General features: G+C 33.1%; 1 protein-coding gene across 2 annotated transcripts; it reads left to right on the top strand.

Moving 5' to 3' along the window:
* The first annotated feature begins 11,016 nt into the window (after nucleotides 1-11,016).
* On the top strand, nucleotides 11,017-14,912 carry LOC131625285 (uncharacterized). Of its 2 annotated transcripts, none has more exons than XM_058896167.1 (7): nucleotides 11,017-11,166; nucleotides 11,552-11,741; nucleotides 12,820-12,923; nucleotides 13,862-13,935; nucleotides 14,021-14,124; nucleotides 14,217-14,279; nucleotides 14,364-14,912. In XM_058896167.1, the coding sequence occupies exons 3-7, from the start codon at nucleotides 12,859-12,861 to the stop codon at nucleotides 14,616-14,618; spliced, it is 561 nt and encodes a 186-aa protein (XP_058752150.1). In that variant the 5' UTR covers nucleotides 11,017-11,166; nucleotides 11,552-11,741; nucleotides 12,820-12,858; the 3' UTR covers nucleotides 14,619-14,912. The 2 variants fall into 2 exon arrangements, with proteins under 2 accessions (XP_058752150.1, XP_058752151.1); XM_058896168.1 differs by having other exon boundaries at nucleotides 11,084-11,204.
* Nucleotides 14,913-15,969: the final 1,057 nt, after the last annotated feature.

Below are 15,969 nucleotides of genomic sequence, written 5' to 3'. Positions count from 1 at the left end.
CATAAGTTCTCTTAAACAAATAGTCTCACAGAACTTATGCTAATAGGTAAGTTAAAATAAGTCAATGCAAACAAAAATTTAGTCTCTTAGTCTTTTAGTTAGTTAGTCTATTTAAACATTATTTTAATTGCTTATTTTCATATGTCTAAAACAAATAGGCTTTTATATATGCTAACAGGCTAACTAGGCCTTCGAAAAGGCCAGACTCAGGCCTAAAAATAAGCTTACGACATGCTACAGGTCAGGCTTAGGCTTCGGTTTTGTTGATAGGCTAGGCTTAGGCTTGGCAAAGCCTAGCTCGACCCAGCCTATTTCTACCCCTAATTGCAATCAATATAAAATGAAGCGTTAAATATGTCTTTAGTCTATAAATATGACACCCTTTAATTTTAATCCCTATAAAAAAAATTCTACAATCCTCACAAAATATTCTGTCAGTACAATTGGTCTCTCCCGTTAGATTCCACTAACGGAGGCTTGCGTATACCAAAGTTAAGTTGCTAACGTATAGTTGTTGTTGTCTGATTCGCCATCATGGACATGTGATAACGTTACTTTATCTTTAACACTTGAACATTTTGACCTTGTTGGTAGACCAAAAACCCTAAACGCATTCCCAATTTGCCTCTATAAGGTTCGCATGGTCCCAACATCAAAGCTTTCAGTTTGTGGTCCCATATCAAACATTCGTGTGGAGTTTGTTCCCTACTTTCATTTGTGTGGTCCCAGGTATGTCCTTTTGTTCCTCTTGTTTCTTTTCTTGTAATTTTATAATGTTAGTGGTAGTTAAACAAACATTAATAAGTATAGGTCAAAGATTTCAATTTTGAAACCGTATTTGTTTAGTATAGGACAACATATACATGTAGTTCTATTTGTAACTTCTACTATATTTGGTTGCCCTAATTTGTAAAAAACTGAACTTGGATTAATTAATCGTACTGGAAATGACTACATTTAAGGTAGTTTTCTACACAATGGGTTGTTCTGTAAAAGACCCTGACCTAAAATATGGTGGTGGGGGAGTGTATGCCTTTAGTAGTCAAGATCCAGACTATTGGTCTTTCTTTTAAGCATGTGACTTAGTGAAAAGTATTGACCCTGAGTTTGATTTTAACATTGTTAAGCTGTGGTGGAAACATGATGAAGGATCACTTGAAGCATATTTGAAACCATTCAAAGATGATGGAGATGCTCCTGAGTTGACTACGTATGTTATTGGGAATAAAAGTGAGATTGAGATATACTATGAGTCAAAACCATATGTGGGAGACTTCATATTTATGGATAATGTTAGATAAAAAGTGAAGTTAGAAAAAAATGATGACAATAGATTTAGGTTTGTATGTAAGGATAAGAAGAATTGTAACTACACTGTACCATGTAGTATAGTCCTAACATCCATAACATTTAGGATAAAATATTGTATTCTAAGCACAAGTGTGGAAGATAATTATTCAACATAAGTGATAAATATGAATGGGTTACTAAGGTCATTATGGATGGGTTGAAGAATAACATTAAGATGAAGTTGAATGAGGTGGTAGCAGATGTTAGGCTTAAATATGCCATATAAATCCCATGTTGTAGGGCATTCAAGGCAAGGTGGATAGCTAGACAACTTGTGGAAGAAAAAACAAACCTTTCAAAGATCAAATATCATCGTCAATAAGGCCAACTTGCAGTGAACCTGTGAGTATTAAATTACCCTTAAAAGTTTTTTCCTAACTATTTTTTCATTTTTCTTAACTCTTATTGTTTTGCATAGGTCAAAACTTCAAAACAGAAGACCAAACCCAAGAAAACTGCTACTATGGGTGTTTTAAAACGACAAAGTGACAGACTTAGGACCCTTAATACATAGGAATTGGTGGTCCTAGAAGGAAGTCTGATGATCCTTTGGTCATTAACGAAGACGATACCATACATGAATTCAACAGTTACATTTCCATATAAAATACATGTTGACCATTACATAAACAACAAGACACCATGACTTAAACTTTCCAGACATAGCATCTGACTTCATCTTCATCTACAATTTCTTGTTCTTCTCTAATGAAATTTCTTACAGCTCCCTCATAGTTTCAATAACTTCGATCTTCCTCACTTTTCTCTCATTTTTACTTCATTCTTCATCTAACCTTTCATAAGCATCAGTTCCTTGTGCAGTATCATCATCCCATATAAATAAGTTACAAGTTTCCTCATCCTGCCAAAACAGACATCTCCAAAAGAGGCGACCTTTATTACGTCCGTTCTTACAGTGGTACAAAATCATTCGAGCATCACACCCAAACATTATCCCTGGACGGTTACTCACACTTGTGAATTGATTTGATGTTGACTTGGTTCTCCTTAATGAAGATGACATTGTATCTTGCGCAAAACTTGAGTCTGGTGAATGATTGATACAATTTATTAGAATAGGGTTAATGAAGATGAATGATACGATGTTGATTGAAGATTAGGGTTGATGAAGAATAAGACAAAGAAGAATTCAATGGAAAGGAAAATGACTGAAGAAGAATGGATTTAGGGTTGCAAAACGTACAAATTCTCGTTTTATTAACCACAAATCCTACGTGTCAAAGAAATAAATGCAGTTGCATGACACGTCAGCCACCGTTAGTGGATTCAAACGGGAAGGACAAAAAATAGGGACGAAAAATATTGCGAGGACCAATGTTTGAAGAATTTTTTTGTAGGAACTGAAATTGAAGGTTCTCATATTTATAGGGACCCTGACATATTTAACCCTAAAATAAACTTGACAAAATTTGCTTTGACTTATAATAATAATAATATAACAATAATGAGGTATTATTTGCCTATCAAATAGAGTGAATAACATATATATGAAAGGACTTTTATGAGTTCAAATTCTTTTGTCTGGAAGATGTGCATCGTCATATGAGATCATGGAATAGAGAAATGGTCTAGGGGGTCAATAGACCCATATTAAAAATTTGATCGATTTTCTAAAAATAGAATATAAGAGCTTTTTCGAAATGCGCGGAAGTCTTAAGGCAAATATAGAGATCTTATGCTTTTATTGGAATTCAACCACGTTGATAAATACACAATTCACAAATCTCACAAATTATTCAAACAATGATAATTGAATAATTTTGTATTACACGAGATGTGTCATGTCATGTATATAGATTCAATTAATGTCGGATTCTAAGAACACTCATTTTCTATATTTTAATCAACACTAAAGCTCAATTAGGTTTCAATTCTAACAAAACTTAACCTTACATAAAAAATCTCTACCAACAAAAATAAATGATAAACTACACTAAGAATTTATAACCTAAGCATGTAATATCCTATAAAAATTAAAATGCAAGAATGAGATAGATAGTGTGTGTGTGTGTGTGTGTGTGTGTGAGTGTACAACGGGATATATAGTGGTTCAGCTCTATCGTCCTCACACGAGCATACTCCATTCTTCAATTGTTTCCCATTGGAATTTGTTTTCTTCCACTATGTTTTGACAAATATTACACGAGTTCATACAATCACCAATCCATAATAATACTGAAAAAATAAGTCTCTTATCTGGATCTTGACTTGTATGCAGCTTAATGCCAAACTCTTAAGCGAATTCTTTACTCGATTCTCACTTCTTAAATCTTCCAGCTTCAATAATCTTTTCACAATCCTTGTGCTTGGTAATCACACTTGATCCCATCGATTTATGAAGAACTGTGCCTAGTCTGTAGTTTTTTGCAGTCATTACAATGTCAACCTGGAGAAGAGAGCCTCATTATTTTCGATGAAGTTTGTCACTACCAATGACAACAGTCTTAATCTTGCAAGTTTTCTGAAAATCTTTATCAAACCTTCAAGAATGGTTAGTTTCAAGACCTATCTCCCCCAACAATTACAAATCTCCATAATCAAGATCCGAAATCAAACTAGAAGTTGAAAATGAAAGAAGTTATGTTTGCAAGAGATTTTGAATTTTAAAAAATGAGAGGTTGTTTATTTCACAAAATCAGAATGTTGATTATGAAATTGTTTTTTTGAAAATAATATGACAAAATGGTTTTATATGTGGTGGAGATTATGCATAAAATAGGTGAAAATAGGTTGTTAGATTCAAGTCAATAACATTTCATGATTTGAGTTAAATGAGCAAGTAGAGTGAGACAAGATCTCATAAAGAAAAACTACCCATTTTCCCATGATTCGAGTCACCTTGTAAACTTGATTCGAGTCATGAAGGTTCATGATTCGAGTCATGTAAAAAGTATGACTCGAGTCAAATTGATCAGAATCAAACAAGAAAAAGTGGGAAAACTTGTCATTTGAGTTATGTGTTAAGTCGACACTACTACAAAAAGTACATTTCGTAAAGCCACTGAATTTTACTTCACCACGGCCAAAGGATCCACCGTGGTAGAATCTATTCAATTAGGCACTTTTCTTTTATTTTCATTTTTAAGCCCACTTTTCACCACGACTGGAACTTTCAATCGTGGTGAAAAGTGGTGCATGGTCATGAGTTCAAATCCTAGCACCTAAAGTTTGGTTTTTATTTATTTTTAAGCCACTTTTCACCACAGTTGGAAGTTCCAACCGTGATAAAAAGTGGTGCATGGTCATGAGTTCGAATCTTGTTATTGTTGTTCTACTGCTGTTTTTTTATATTTTATCAAAACACATACAACAACGGTTATTTAATACAACCGTTGTTGTATGTAGTGTATTGTCATGAATTTGAATCTTGTTGTTGTTGGTGTTCTATTGCTGCATTTTTTATATTTTATTAAAATACATACAACAACGATTATTTAATACATTGTTGTTATATGTAGCACGCTTATTAAGTTTTTTCACTATCCTTAAACAAATCTCGATCGTCCATTTAATGATTATTAATGCTTAAGACACTACTATTAGTGATATGTGTGAAACCTAAAATATAGACGAACTTCTAACTTAGATGAACTTCATCTTCTACCTCTAAATGTTATATTTCATTTACGACACTCTATTTATCCACTAAACCAAACTCAAAAATATCATTTTTTTCATAAACAAAACTTGAAAACATCATTTATTTCATTAACAAATTTAGAGCTCCATCATCTTTTCTCCAACTTGAATGAGACAAGGAAAATATGAATTCAAGTTAGCAATATTAGTTGTTCTTGTTGTTCTTTTTTTGTTATTTTTGTTCTTGTTATTATTATTGTTGTTCGTGTTGTTGTTCTTGTTGTTTTTGTTTTTCTTCTTCTTATTGTTTGTTGTTGTGGTTGTTCTTTTTGTTGTTCTTGTTGTTCTTGTGTTGTTGTTGTTCTTGCTGCTGTTGTTGTTCTACTGTTGTATTTTTCTTTTAATTCTATTAAAAGACATATAACAATGGTTGTTTAATATAACTGTGGTTGTATATAGAACATTATCCAGTTTACTAACATAGATAATAGACCGTGATTGTAAATAATCCACTTACAACTACACCCTACCTAACAACTATTGTTCAACTATTATTATAGGTCTCTCGCGACCGTTGTTATATGTGTTTTCCGTAGTAGTGCTTGTCGCTACCGCGAAAAAACAACAGAGTCGCCACTAAACTTTATCTATCCCAATAAGAGAAAGTAAATATCCAACAAACTTCAAACATACAAAGGGTGTTCTCGCGACCAAGAGAATGGTATGAAATTCTATTATGCAAGGGGAAGGTATTAACACCCCTCGCGTCCGTAGTACTCTGCTGGATCCACTCTTGTTATTCCTAATCAAAGGGTGTGTTATCTAATGCTAACTTGCTAAGAGAATGCATGATATGTCTTATAAAGGGAAAATAAAAGGGTTTTAAATAATTGAGCTCGCCAAGATTGTTTGAATCATGTGCCTATATATTCCTAACGTGCAATAGAGAAATCAGAGCTCTGTAATTCTTACCAACAGTTTTTGTTTGTTTTGTGTTTTTTAATGGGCGGTGTTAATGTTCGCACTATAGCATGAGGCACGACCTTCGATGCGGTAGAATGAAAATAACTTGCCCTGAAAAGAGTTTGTATTTGTTGGTGTTTTTGTTAGGAGAATTCTCAAGTGATCCTCTTAAGGAAGAGATACATGAGTAGTTCTCCTTTAGATGTGAAAATGTTTAAATTTTGTTAAGTGTTTTAAATTTTTGATTAAGGAAAAGGTTTTAGTTTTATGTGCAAAAGAAAATGAGAAGAAAAATAGGAATTTCTACTTAGTGTTAGTGACAACAAATGATCCTAAGGTTAAGATTTCGATGGACAGTCAACACTTAATGTTGTCATGTTAAAGGTTTTAATTAAATCTAAAATTAAATCCTAATTAGTAGAAGTAATTCTAAAAAACAATTCAAGTCAAAAATCAACCAAAAATATTTTAGTTATTAAAAATTAGAGATGAACACATTGGACTCTAGAGTTTCAAACTATTTCTCAAAATATGTATTGGCAAGTAAGTATGGTGTAATAATAAAATTATTTTGGGTTCTAAATGTTCAATTGATAAAAAAAAGAAAATGTAATAAGGATCTAATTGGACATTAGGGACATCCACCTTTCATTATATTAAAACTAGGTATATATATTTACTTTAACTTCACGTTTTATTATATATAGAGTAATGATATTCATACATCTAATTTCTACACCAATATTTACACCCAACACTGATCACCGTATTTATACGTGAATATTTTTTTTATAAAAAAATATTTTTTGAACAGTGACACGTATGTGAAGAGTGAACAATGACAAAGTTAAGTGTTGAAAATTGGTTAATGAAGTGATCGAGTTGGTTAATAAACGCCAAAATGTTAAAAATAATTTAGTAGTAAAATAAAGTTGGTTAATGAAAAATAAAAAGTTGGTTAATAAAGTGATGAAGTTGGTTAATAAATGTCCAGATATTAAAATAATTTTTAATAGTAAAACAAAGTTGGTTAATGAAGTTATGAAATTGGTTAATAAATACTCAGATATTAAAAATAACTTTTAATAGTAAAACAAAGTTGATTAGTAAAATTTAAAATACTGGTTAATGAAGTTATGAAGTTGCTTAATGACACAATTTTATATTAGTATCTCTTAATTTAAACAAATTAAAAAATTATTTATTATTATAATAATAATTTATTATTCACGTCACTAATTACAAATATATTTTTTTTATTAAAAAACTATGTTCATCATATAAATACAGTAAATCGTATTGGGTGTAAGTATTAGTGTAAGAATATGGTCTTAGTTTTATATTAGTATATTTATTTATTATAATGTTAGTTTTCTTTTCATATAATATACACTGCAGCAGCAGTTTTATATATTAGTACATGTTACTGTACGCGTGGTTTCAATATATGTAACAGTAGCCAAGTTTCGTATTATATATACAAAATTAATTTTGGACAATTTTTCTGTAACATTAAATTGAATTGAATTTGACAAATTAATATACCATTGGAATCGAAATTATACAAAGAATTCAAATATGCACTTAGTTTTTTAAAATAAGCATTGAAAAAACGAAATAGCACCGAAAAATAGCACTAACTTGTGCAAACAAGTGTCCAGTTCGGGTAAAATACACATTCAAACACAAAACTAATTACATATTCATAATCAGCGCGAAAAATCGATTCAAATGATATATGAGTTTGTGCAAAACGGTTAAGGTATAATTTTGCAATTTTTCGATTTCGACATAATTACGGGTTCAAATTACATGCTATTTAGGTTGTTTTTTATGCAAATCTTTATTCGAATACAATAATTAGCAAGCACACATCATATATGAAGATGAAATGGAAGAGAAATTATCAATGGTATTGAAAAAAAGTAGATTTCGATATCGCATGCGAGGTGCTCGATAGAATGTTTCGGTTTATTTTTTTTAGTTACTTAAATTGTAATTTTTGGGGTTAAATTAAGTGCTTTACCACATGCAATCAACAAATCTATTCATACATGAAAATCCATGGCTTTGGCATCGAGAAGGTGGAGTTTCAAGGTTTACGAACGGAGCGGAGATTTGCTCCGGTTGTTGTTGAATTTTATCGACGAGATTAAACAAAAAGAAACCCGAAAAACTTCAAGAGGTAATCCTTTAATCTTCTAAATAATTCTTGCTTGATGATAAGATGAATATAGATGGATGATGATAGAAAATCGGTAAAGCTTGAATCATTGATTGATGAATGTGATGATTCTTGAATTATTGAAATAAATGAAAATTAAATGGAAACTTGTTGAATGCTTGATGTTGAATCTTGATGTAGAATATAGACGAATTGTTGAATGCTTGGGGTTAAGCTCCACCAAATTTAGGATTTCAATGTGAAATCCTAAATGGTGATGAAAAGTGGGGTTTGGTAAAGGTGATGATAATGGTGGAAAATGTTGAAGGTTAGAAATTAGAGAGTGATTATGAATTGTTGAATAATGGTTGAGAAATAAAAAATGGTTAAATTGGTTTAAAAAAATGGTTAAGCCCCCAAAATTGGAAAAAATGATAGTTTACATATTTTTTTTGATGATTATGGATCAGTGGATCAAAGGTTTATCAATGGTGGAGGTTTGTTAGAAAATAGGTAGAAAATATGTTATAGTTTGTGTTTGTTTGGGAACTCTAAGAAAGTTGGAGTTAGTTAGTAGCAAAACATGTCGGGTTTAGCATAAGTACCAAGTCTAAATGTAATGTGAATGGTCACTTGATTACAACTTGAATGTGCCTTGAAATTGTATTGAATTTGCATTTGAATTCCACACTTTTTGCTTTGGATTTTCATGAATTAAACCATGCTTTTGAATGCTTTTTTTGGGAATTGATTTTGTTGAAATAAGCACTTTTGCTTAATGATTAAATTCTAATTTTTTTAGCTTGCAAAAATTGGGGAATATCGCAAAAACAAATGTTGCTATGGCGAATTTTTCCCAAGTAAAAAATGTCATTTTTCTCATGTTTTCCTTTGGACTTTTGATAGCTTATGCTCATGATTCATGGAGACTAGCTTGACTTCACTTTTCCTTGTAGCGAGACGACTATTGAAGTAGAAGAATAAAACCGGGCCAACAATGAAGAATGAAGAGAAAAACCATGATACTTTAGCATTTTGTCAAAAATCGCTTTCATGTAACATAATTATGTAATTTTGTATTGTCTTGAGAACGATGATGAATATCATGTCAAATTATTATGGAATATGTCTAGGAATACTCAAGATTCGAAATTGAGTCTATAGTCGAAAGTCCACAGTTTGACCAAAAAGTCAACCGAACCAAAATTGTGCAATTTTCCCTCCTCTTTCCATGTAATCTATCCTATTGACTCGATACTCAAACAAAATTCAATTTCCATGAATTTGAATAAAATATTCTCTTTTATTCTCACTATGCCGTTTTCTTCAAATTCCAACAATTTTCTAAATTAAGTGATATTTTTGACAACCATGAATCTCAAATAAAGAGATGGTCCACACTATGAGTAAGTATGGGAAATGAACCCGAATAATTACCAGATAATGTATGCCTCAAAAACTCACTTCGATCCGATTAAAACCAAAATTATTGAACCTTGACTTGAGGATTGTGTTGTGCAAAATGCGATGTATGGTATGTTAAATGCATGGCCTAATTGAATGAATTGATGCAGATGATTTTAACATAAGCCATATATATTAAGAAGAGTAGGACAAATTTGGGGTATGACAACTGCCCCTATTTAATCGTTTTAAACTTGAAGGTGCGGATTGTGGTAGCTTTTCGAACATTCAAGGTAGAAGAAGATTAAATAACAAGACCTGAAATTTGTCTTGAAAAGATGGTGTGAGTGTTTTTTATATTTGTCCTGAAAGGGTTGGTACTGAGTAAGTGAGCGTGTGATTGAATGGTGATAACTTATAACGGGGTAACAGTGTCAATACAAGGTTCTCAAAGGAGGTGATTGTTACGTGAAACAATGATTGAAAATATAGGCAAGATGGATGGAGAGGTAAAATCGACATATGATCTACGATCAAGGATTGAAGGAAAGATAAAAGGTAAAATCGATGACGGTGCGGTGACATATCATGTGGGATCTACGACCAAGAAGGCAAGATTAAAGGTAAGATCGATGATAACGCGTTGACATATCATGTGAGATCTACAACCAAGAAGGCAAGGTAAAAGGTGAGATCGATGACAGCGCGATGACATATCATGTGGGATGCAACCAAGAAGGAAAGATAAAAGGTAAGGTCGATGACAACGCAGTGACATATCATGTGGGATCTACGGCCAAGAAGGGGAGATAAAAGGTGAGATCGATGACAGCGCAGTGACAATATCATGTGGGATCTGCGACCAAGAAGGAAAGATAAAAGGTAAGATCGATGACAACGGGATGACATATCATGTAGGATAAAATGAAACAAAAGATGCAAGGTAAGATCGACGACATCGCGATGATCTGTCATATAGGATCTATTGGGGAAATCATTATTGTCTGATAAGAATTGCATTGGAAGGTAGTCTAACAAATGATAATTGGTGACAATGACAACCGTCAGACGATGACTGACATTACCATCGGATATCAGACAAGGACTGACTTTACCATAGGATATCAGACGAGGACTGGAAATGATTGAAATGATTCGCTAGTGTGAGAGTTGGACTTAAAAATGGTTTAGCAAACGAGAACTAGACTTAGAATTGATTTACCAAGGCGGAAACTGGGCTTTGAAGTGGTTTACTCGGGCGAGAACTGGATTTTGAATTGATTCACCAGAGCGAGAATTGAATTTTAATATGGTTTACCAGGGCGAGAAGTGAGTTTTAAAGTCGTTTACCAGGGCAATAACTGAGTTTTGAAGTGGTTTACCAGATGATTGTTTGATTTACAAATGATGAAACGATTCATGGTGCGTCTAAAAATACATCTATGAAATAATTATGAAATAATTAATGACAATTTTAACTTCTAGGTGTGAACCACACTCGTACTCCAATTTCATCATCCAAACAAAATCAAAAAACTCTGCCAATATTTTTTATTTTATAAAAATTTATTTTCTATTCAATTTATGCTCTTTTTACTCCATCTCGTCCCTTTGCAAAGTTTGAGTACTTGTTCTTCCTTTTCGTTTAACCTACCACCCACCACTGTAAATCAAGCCCGCCGCTGGTTAGTATCTCTTCTTCACCATCCCTCCTCCTTCTACGGTGATTCTTCAGAATTTTCTGTATATTTTTTCTTCTATTTTTCAAAAAAATCTTCATTGAAATGGGCGCGAAACTCCGCGACGGCAGCTTCATGCGCCGCGTTTACATCACCGTTGCGGCCAGCGGCCTCTTCCCGCGGCACCTCCGTGAACGCACCGATCTTGTCCGCGATTAACTATTTAGATTAGGTTTAGCTAGTTTGTTAGTAATTTTGAGAGGGAAATCGAGGACTTTGGATATAGATGTTGCAAACCCTAATGCTTCCAGTTTTTATGTATCATCTTTGTTGCTCTGTTTTCTTTATCTTATTCTGTATAAGTTATACATGCCAGTTTTCAATCTGACAGGTATAAAGGTTTACGATCTTGAGACAAATCACTTTGTCCTACTGGGAGAGTTCGGAGCATAGTGCTGGTAGAAATTTATTGAATAAAGTGGTTATCTATCTGATTTTGGAGCTCATTCATTTGATTCAAACGACATTACAAGTCTGCCCCTATATATGAGGCTAATAACTCTGTTGAAGAACTTCTGAAGGTGTAATAGTGTTGATTTTATTACCTTCTTATTTTGTAACTTAGATGTTGTTTTGTTTTATCATTATATTATACACAGAGGCTATGTTTGGGTATTTCAATGTGGGAAGTAGGATGAACGGCATACTTTCACATATATGTTCCATATAAATTAATAATGGTTAATGATTACTTTTCTGCAGTCGTTTTCATTTGAGAGAGCGTAGATAGAAAGTATAGGATGTCATTAATCATTGATATGTATCTGGCATATATTGTTTTGAGAAGCATGAGTGCATAATTCTATCCTCCCCTGTGGACTGGAACGATTTTGGAAATTAATCGCAGTTTCGTATGGCACATAGAAGTTTGGTTTTCATTTGATTCCTTCTTCAGTTATGAGATAGAGTATTACTGAAAAAGAATTGAAAGTACTTTCAGTGTTATCAATTAGCGGCTCCATGACTGCTATTGCAGATATACATGGTGGTTTTTGGGCTCGCCGCAATGGTTAATATCGGCTGATATTGCGAGTTTTCCCCCCATAATCAGCTATAACGGCGCCACAAAGCAGCTCATATGGCGGGATTTTGGCTCTCCGCGTGGACCGTAATCGACAACACTGAGTACTTTTGCTAGTTCTGATAATTAGCACACAGAATATTAGACTGCTAGTTGTGCTATTAAGATATTTTGGCTCTAATGTTTGGGTTTTTGTTGCATAAGCTTCGCTTCAAAGATCTACCGGCCAAAGATATCATAAAATAAATAAGTGTATTATCCTTGCGACTTTAACCTATATAACTTCAAAAATCTGATAGTTATGATTTTTTAAACATCTCATATTTGTTTCTATATGTATATATATTACACAGGAAGAGGGGGAGTTGTTGTAGTTCATATGGTTTGATATAGTTTTCAATGTGTTGCATTCTATTCATTCTTCTTCCACAGTGGAGGTCTTTTTACCTAAATTTGATAAATATTGTTTGCATAATTATGTTTTCGTTGCATTTTAATATTCACTTGGCTTCATGATTTCATAAACTGAGTATTTATAATTCATTCTAACGCAAACTTTTTTATTGCTTAAACTTCAGGTGAGAAGAAGTAAGGAAAAGGATGTTGGTGGCATAAGAATGGTGATCTCTAGTTCCAATCCACAATATAAGGAGATAGTCATCAGGAGGAGGATTGGTAGCATGTATATTTTTCTTTCCCACATTGTATCTTGCTTGCTTTGTTTATGTGACATGAGAAATACTAGATGCATCATATGTCTGTCATGGTTTCTACTCATATATATTACTCAAAAACATTTAATTTTGAGTAATACAATCCTGCAGAATTTTCTTGATAGATCATCTATTACACTTTTGTTCTGGATTAAAACATAATTAAAGTTGCAATAGTTAGCAAAATTCATGCATGCCAGAAACTGTGTATAGCCTAGAATGTATATTTAGGGAAATCTTGTTTCTATTTCCTATTAGTAGGTTTAGTAAACTAGGAAATACTTCATAATCAGAGGGATTTGATTTCAAAAGAGGCTGTCAGTTTCTTTCCTAAATCAGCTTACAAGCTATTATGTAATGAAATCAATTCATTCTACCCTTGAATGTGTAGCGACAGTGCCGCGTCTGCCGGGTAGTATTTCATTTTCTCTGCTTATCATGTGATTCAGCTGTAGTAATTCAGTACCAATTCTCACAGAAATTTCAAACAAACTTATGATATATAATAGAAAATCTGTTTAAGTTTGCATAATACAAGTCGATTAAATGCTGAAGGGTCTAATCATGAAACATATGGGAACACATGCTTTGCTACTCTGGTTGGTTAAGTGAAGGAGAGTCAGGCACTGAGTTTTTTAATAAAAAAGTTAAGTGAAGGAGGAGCCGTGGGATTGGCATAAAATGCGGAGGACATTTCTGTCTTCCTATTATCATCTGCCAAGTCTCATCATTCATTTTTAGAGTTCATAACTGAGCAGATATAACATATTACAAACTTTAGTTTTCTCATTACTTAATTACTTTGAAAATCTGTTAATATTTGAATGTTTTGTAGAAAAGAAGTATGTATCATATTCTAAATTCAGACTCTCACTTTTTTGGGGTCCATGTTATATTGAATTTATAGATTCAATAAACGGGAAGATGATTTTACAACTTTGAAGGAGTACAATGATTACTTGGAGGAAGTTGAAGACATGAGTAAGTTTTTTTAGTCATGATGACATGTGTTTCACTCGGTAATTTTTGCTTTATTTTGATGTAATTTCTCCTTTTCCCCCTGCAGCGGTTAACTTGATTGATGGAATAGATGTTGCCGCCATTGAAGCACATATTGCTAAATACCAAGAAGAAAATTCAGAACAAATAATGATTAATCGAGCCCGAAAGGTACTTCTAATAGTCTCTTCACCGGTTCAGTCTCTTCTATATCTGTTTTGTATCAATTTGTGATGTTAATGCTGCTTGTAATATTTAAATAGGCCGAAGAATTAGCTGCAGCTATGGCAGCAATCAAGGCACAGCCTGCCGAAATTGATAATGATGTAAGTATTGGATTGCTATTTCTATATATTCATTAAGATTACATTTTTGGTACAGATTGTAAACACTGCTTATTCTGGAAACAGGATGCAAGCCAAAATTCGCAAGCCGGGATTGGTACTGTTCCTCAGGGGCAATATGCACCTACAGTTGCAGGAGGACAGCCTAGACCAACGGGCATGATGGGACCACAACCTTTACCTCTTGGAGGAAGTGACACTGGCTACATAGTTGAGACCGAGGAAACACTTAGGCGGCGAGCAAGGGCTGGAGGGTGGAGTAAAGAAATATGCAGGAAGAGAGCTTTTGAAGAAGCTTTTGGAAGCATTTGGGTTTCATAGAGACAAATTCTTACAGATACATTGTCATTCTCATATTACTGGTGTAATTGGTCCGGCCTCGGACGGTTGGACCCTATTTCCGGTCCGGTTTTAGAATTATGAATGAGTTAATGTTCAATCACCTCATATTATTTAAAAAAAAATCATTTTCAACTTAGCAAATGAGATTCTTACAAGTCTATGTAAAAGGACTTATTCTTATAATGGCCAATTCTGTAGACTTATATTTGGCTTCCGCCACTTGATTAAAATAAAACAAAAATTAGCACAATTTAAGTTAAACACAAATAATAGTGAAAATCTTCTAAAGTTTTGATTTGAAATTTTCCTCCTAATTACCTTACTTCAGGTTCTTATTTTAGCTCCAAACAAATAATAAAGCATACACAATAAATCAGAGGACTTGAATCTTAAATTTTGACTTGAATCTTAGATTGCCCACGGCAGGGGATTCCATTTCAAAATAATGGACTTAGATTGTCTACATTCAAGAAACCATGCTGTCACACATTAAAACGTAATTGTCCGTCCGATTAAGATCGGATGATTCTTATTTAAAGTTGAAATTTTAGAAAAAAATCTATTTTTTTAAGACGTACAATCAAGATCAAACGATTAATGATATCTTGATAGCATGAATGAAGGTAAATTCCGACTATAAGGGATTCCATTTCAAAATAATTGACAACGACAAAAAGGGATTTTTCTTTTTCATTTGGTTACATTTTTTTTTTAAGACAAAAGGCAGCCTTATTGTTTTCTGGGCAAGATTATATGTCAAATCCAATTCTAATGAAAAATCTGAACATTGAAATAAGTTTAAATCAATTAAAACTAAATATGAAGAAGAATTTTTACTGCATATTGTTGGAAGATACAAACACATGAACAATGAATAATGGAGTATATGGAGAAAAGGGTAGTGAGAGATAAGAGAATTATAGAGAGATAATTGAGGATGAGAATGGTAGTTTGCATTAACTTGAGATAAAGATTTCTTCAAAATATTTATACATGTGTTATAAAATGATTGGGACGTAAAATACATCAACAAAATACAAGAAAAGCCAAAACTCGGAGATGTAACCGGTTAACAAAAACTGTTAACCGGTTACAGCAGACACAATCATAAAAACTCAATATCAGGTGTAACCGGTTAACGCAACTCAAAAACTTCCTTTTCCTTTTGTAGAAGTGTTGTTCCACCATCTGTAACCGGTTTCACCCCATGTTAACCGGTTACAACACTTGAATTACATGTTTTCACTCAACACAACACCTTAATTCAAGTGCTATAATTCCTCCATGCCCATGCCCATCTTCAACCCCTTGAACACATCATTTGTGACTC

Source organism: Vicia villosa, unplaced genomic scaffold, assembly GCF_029867415.1.
Source record: "Vicia villosa cultivar HV-30 ecotype Madison, WI unplaced genomic scaffold, Vvil1.0 ctg.000197F_1_1, whole genome shotgun sequence".
NCBI lineage: Eukaryota > Viridiplantae > Streptophyta > Magnoliopsida > Fabales > Fabaceae > Vicia > Vicia villosa.
The sequence above is the reverse complement of the archived record's forward strand: the minus strand, read 5'-3'. Positions and strand labels throughout refer to the sequence as shown.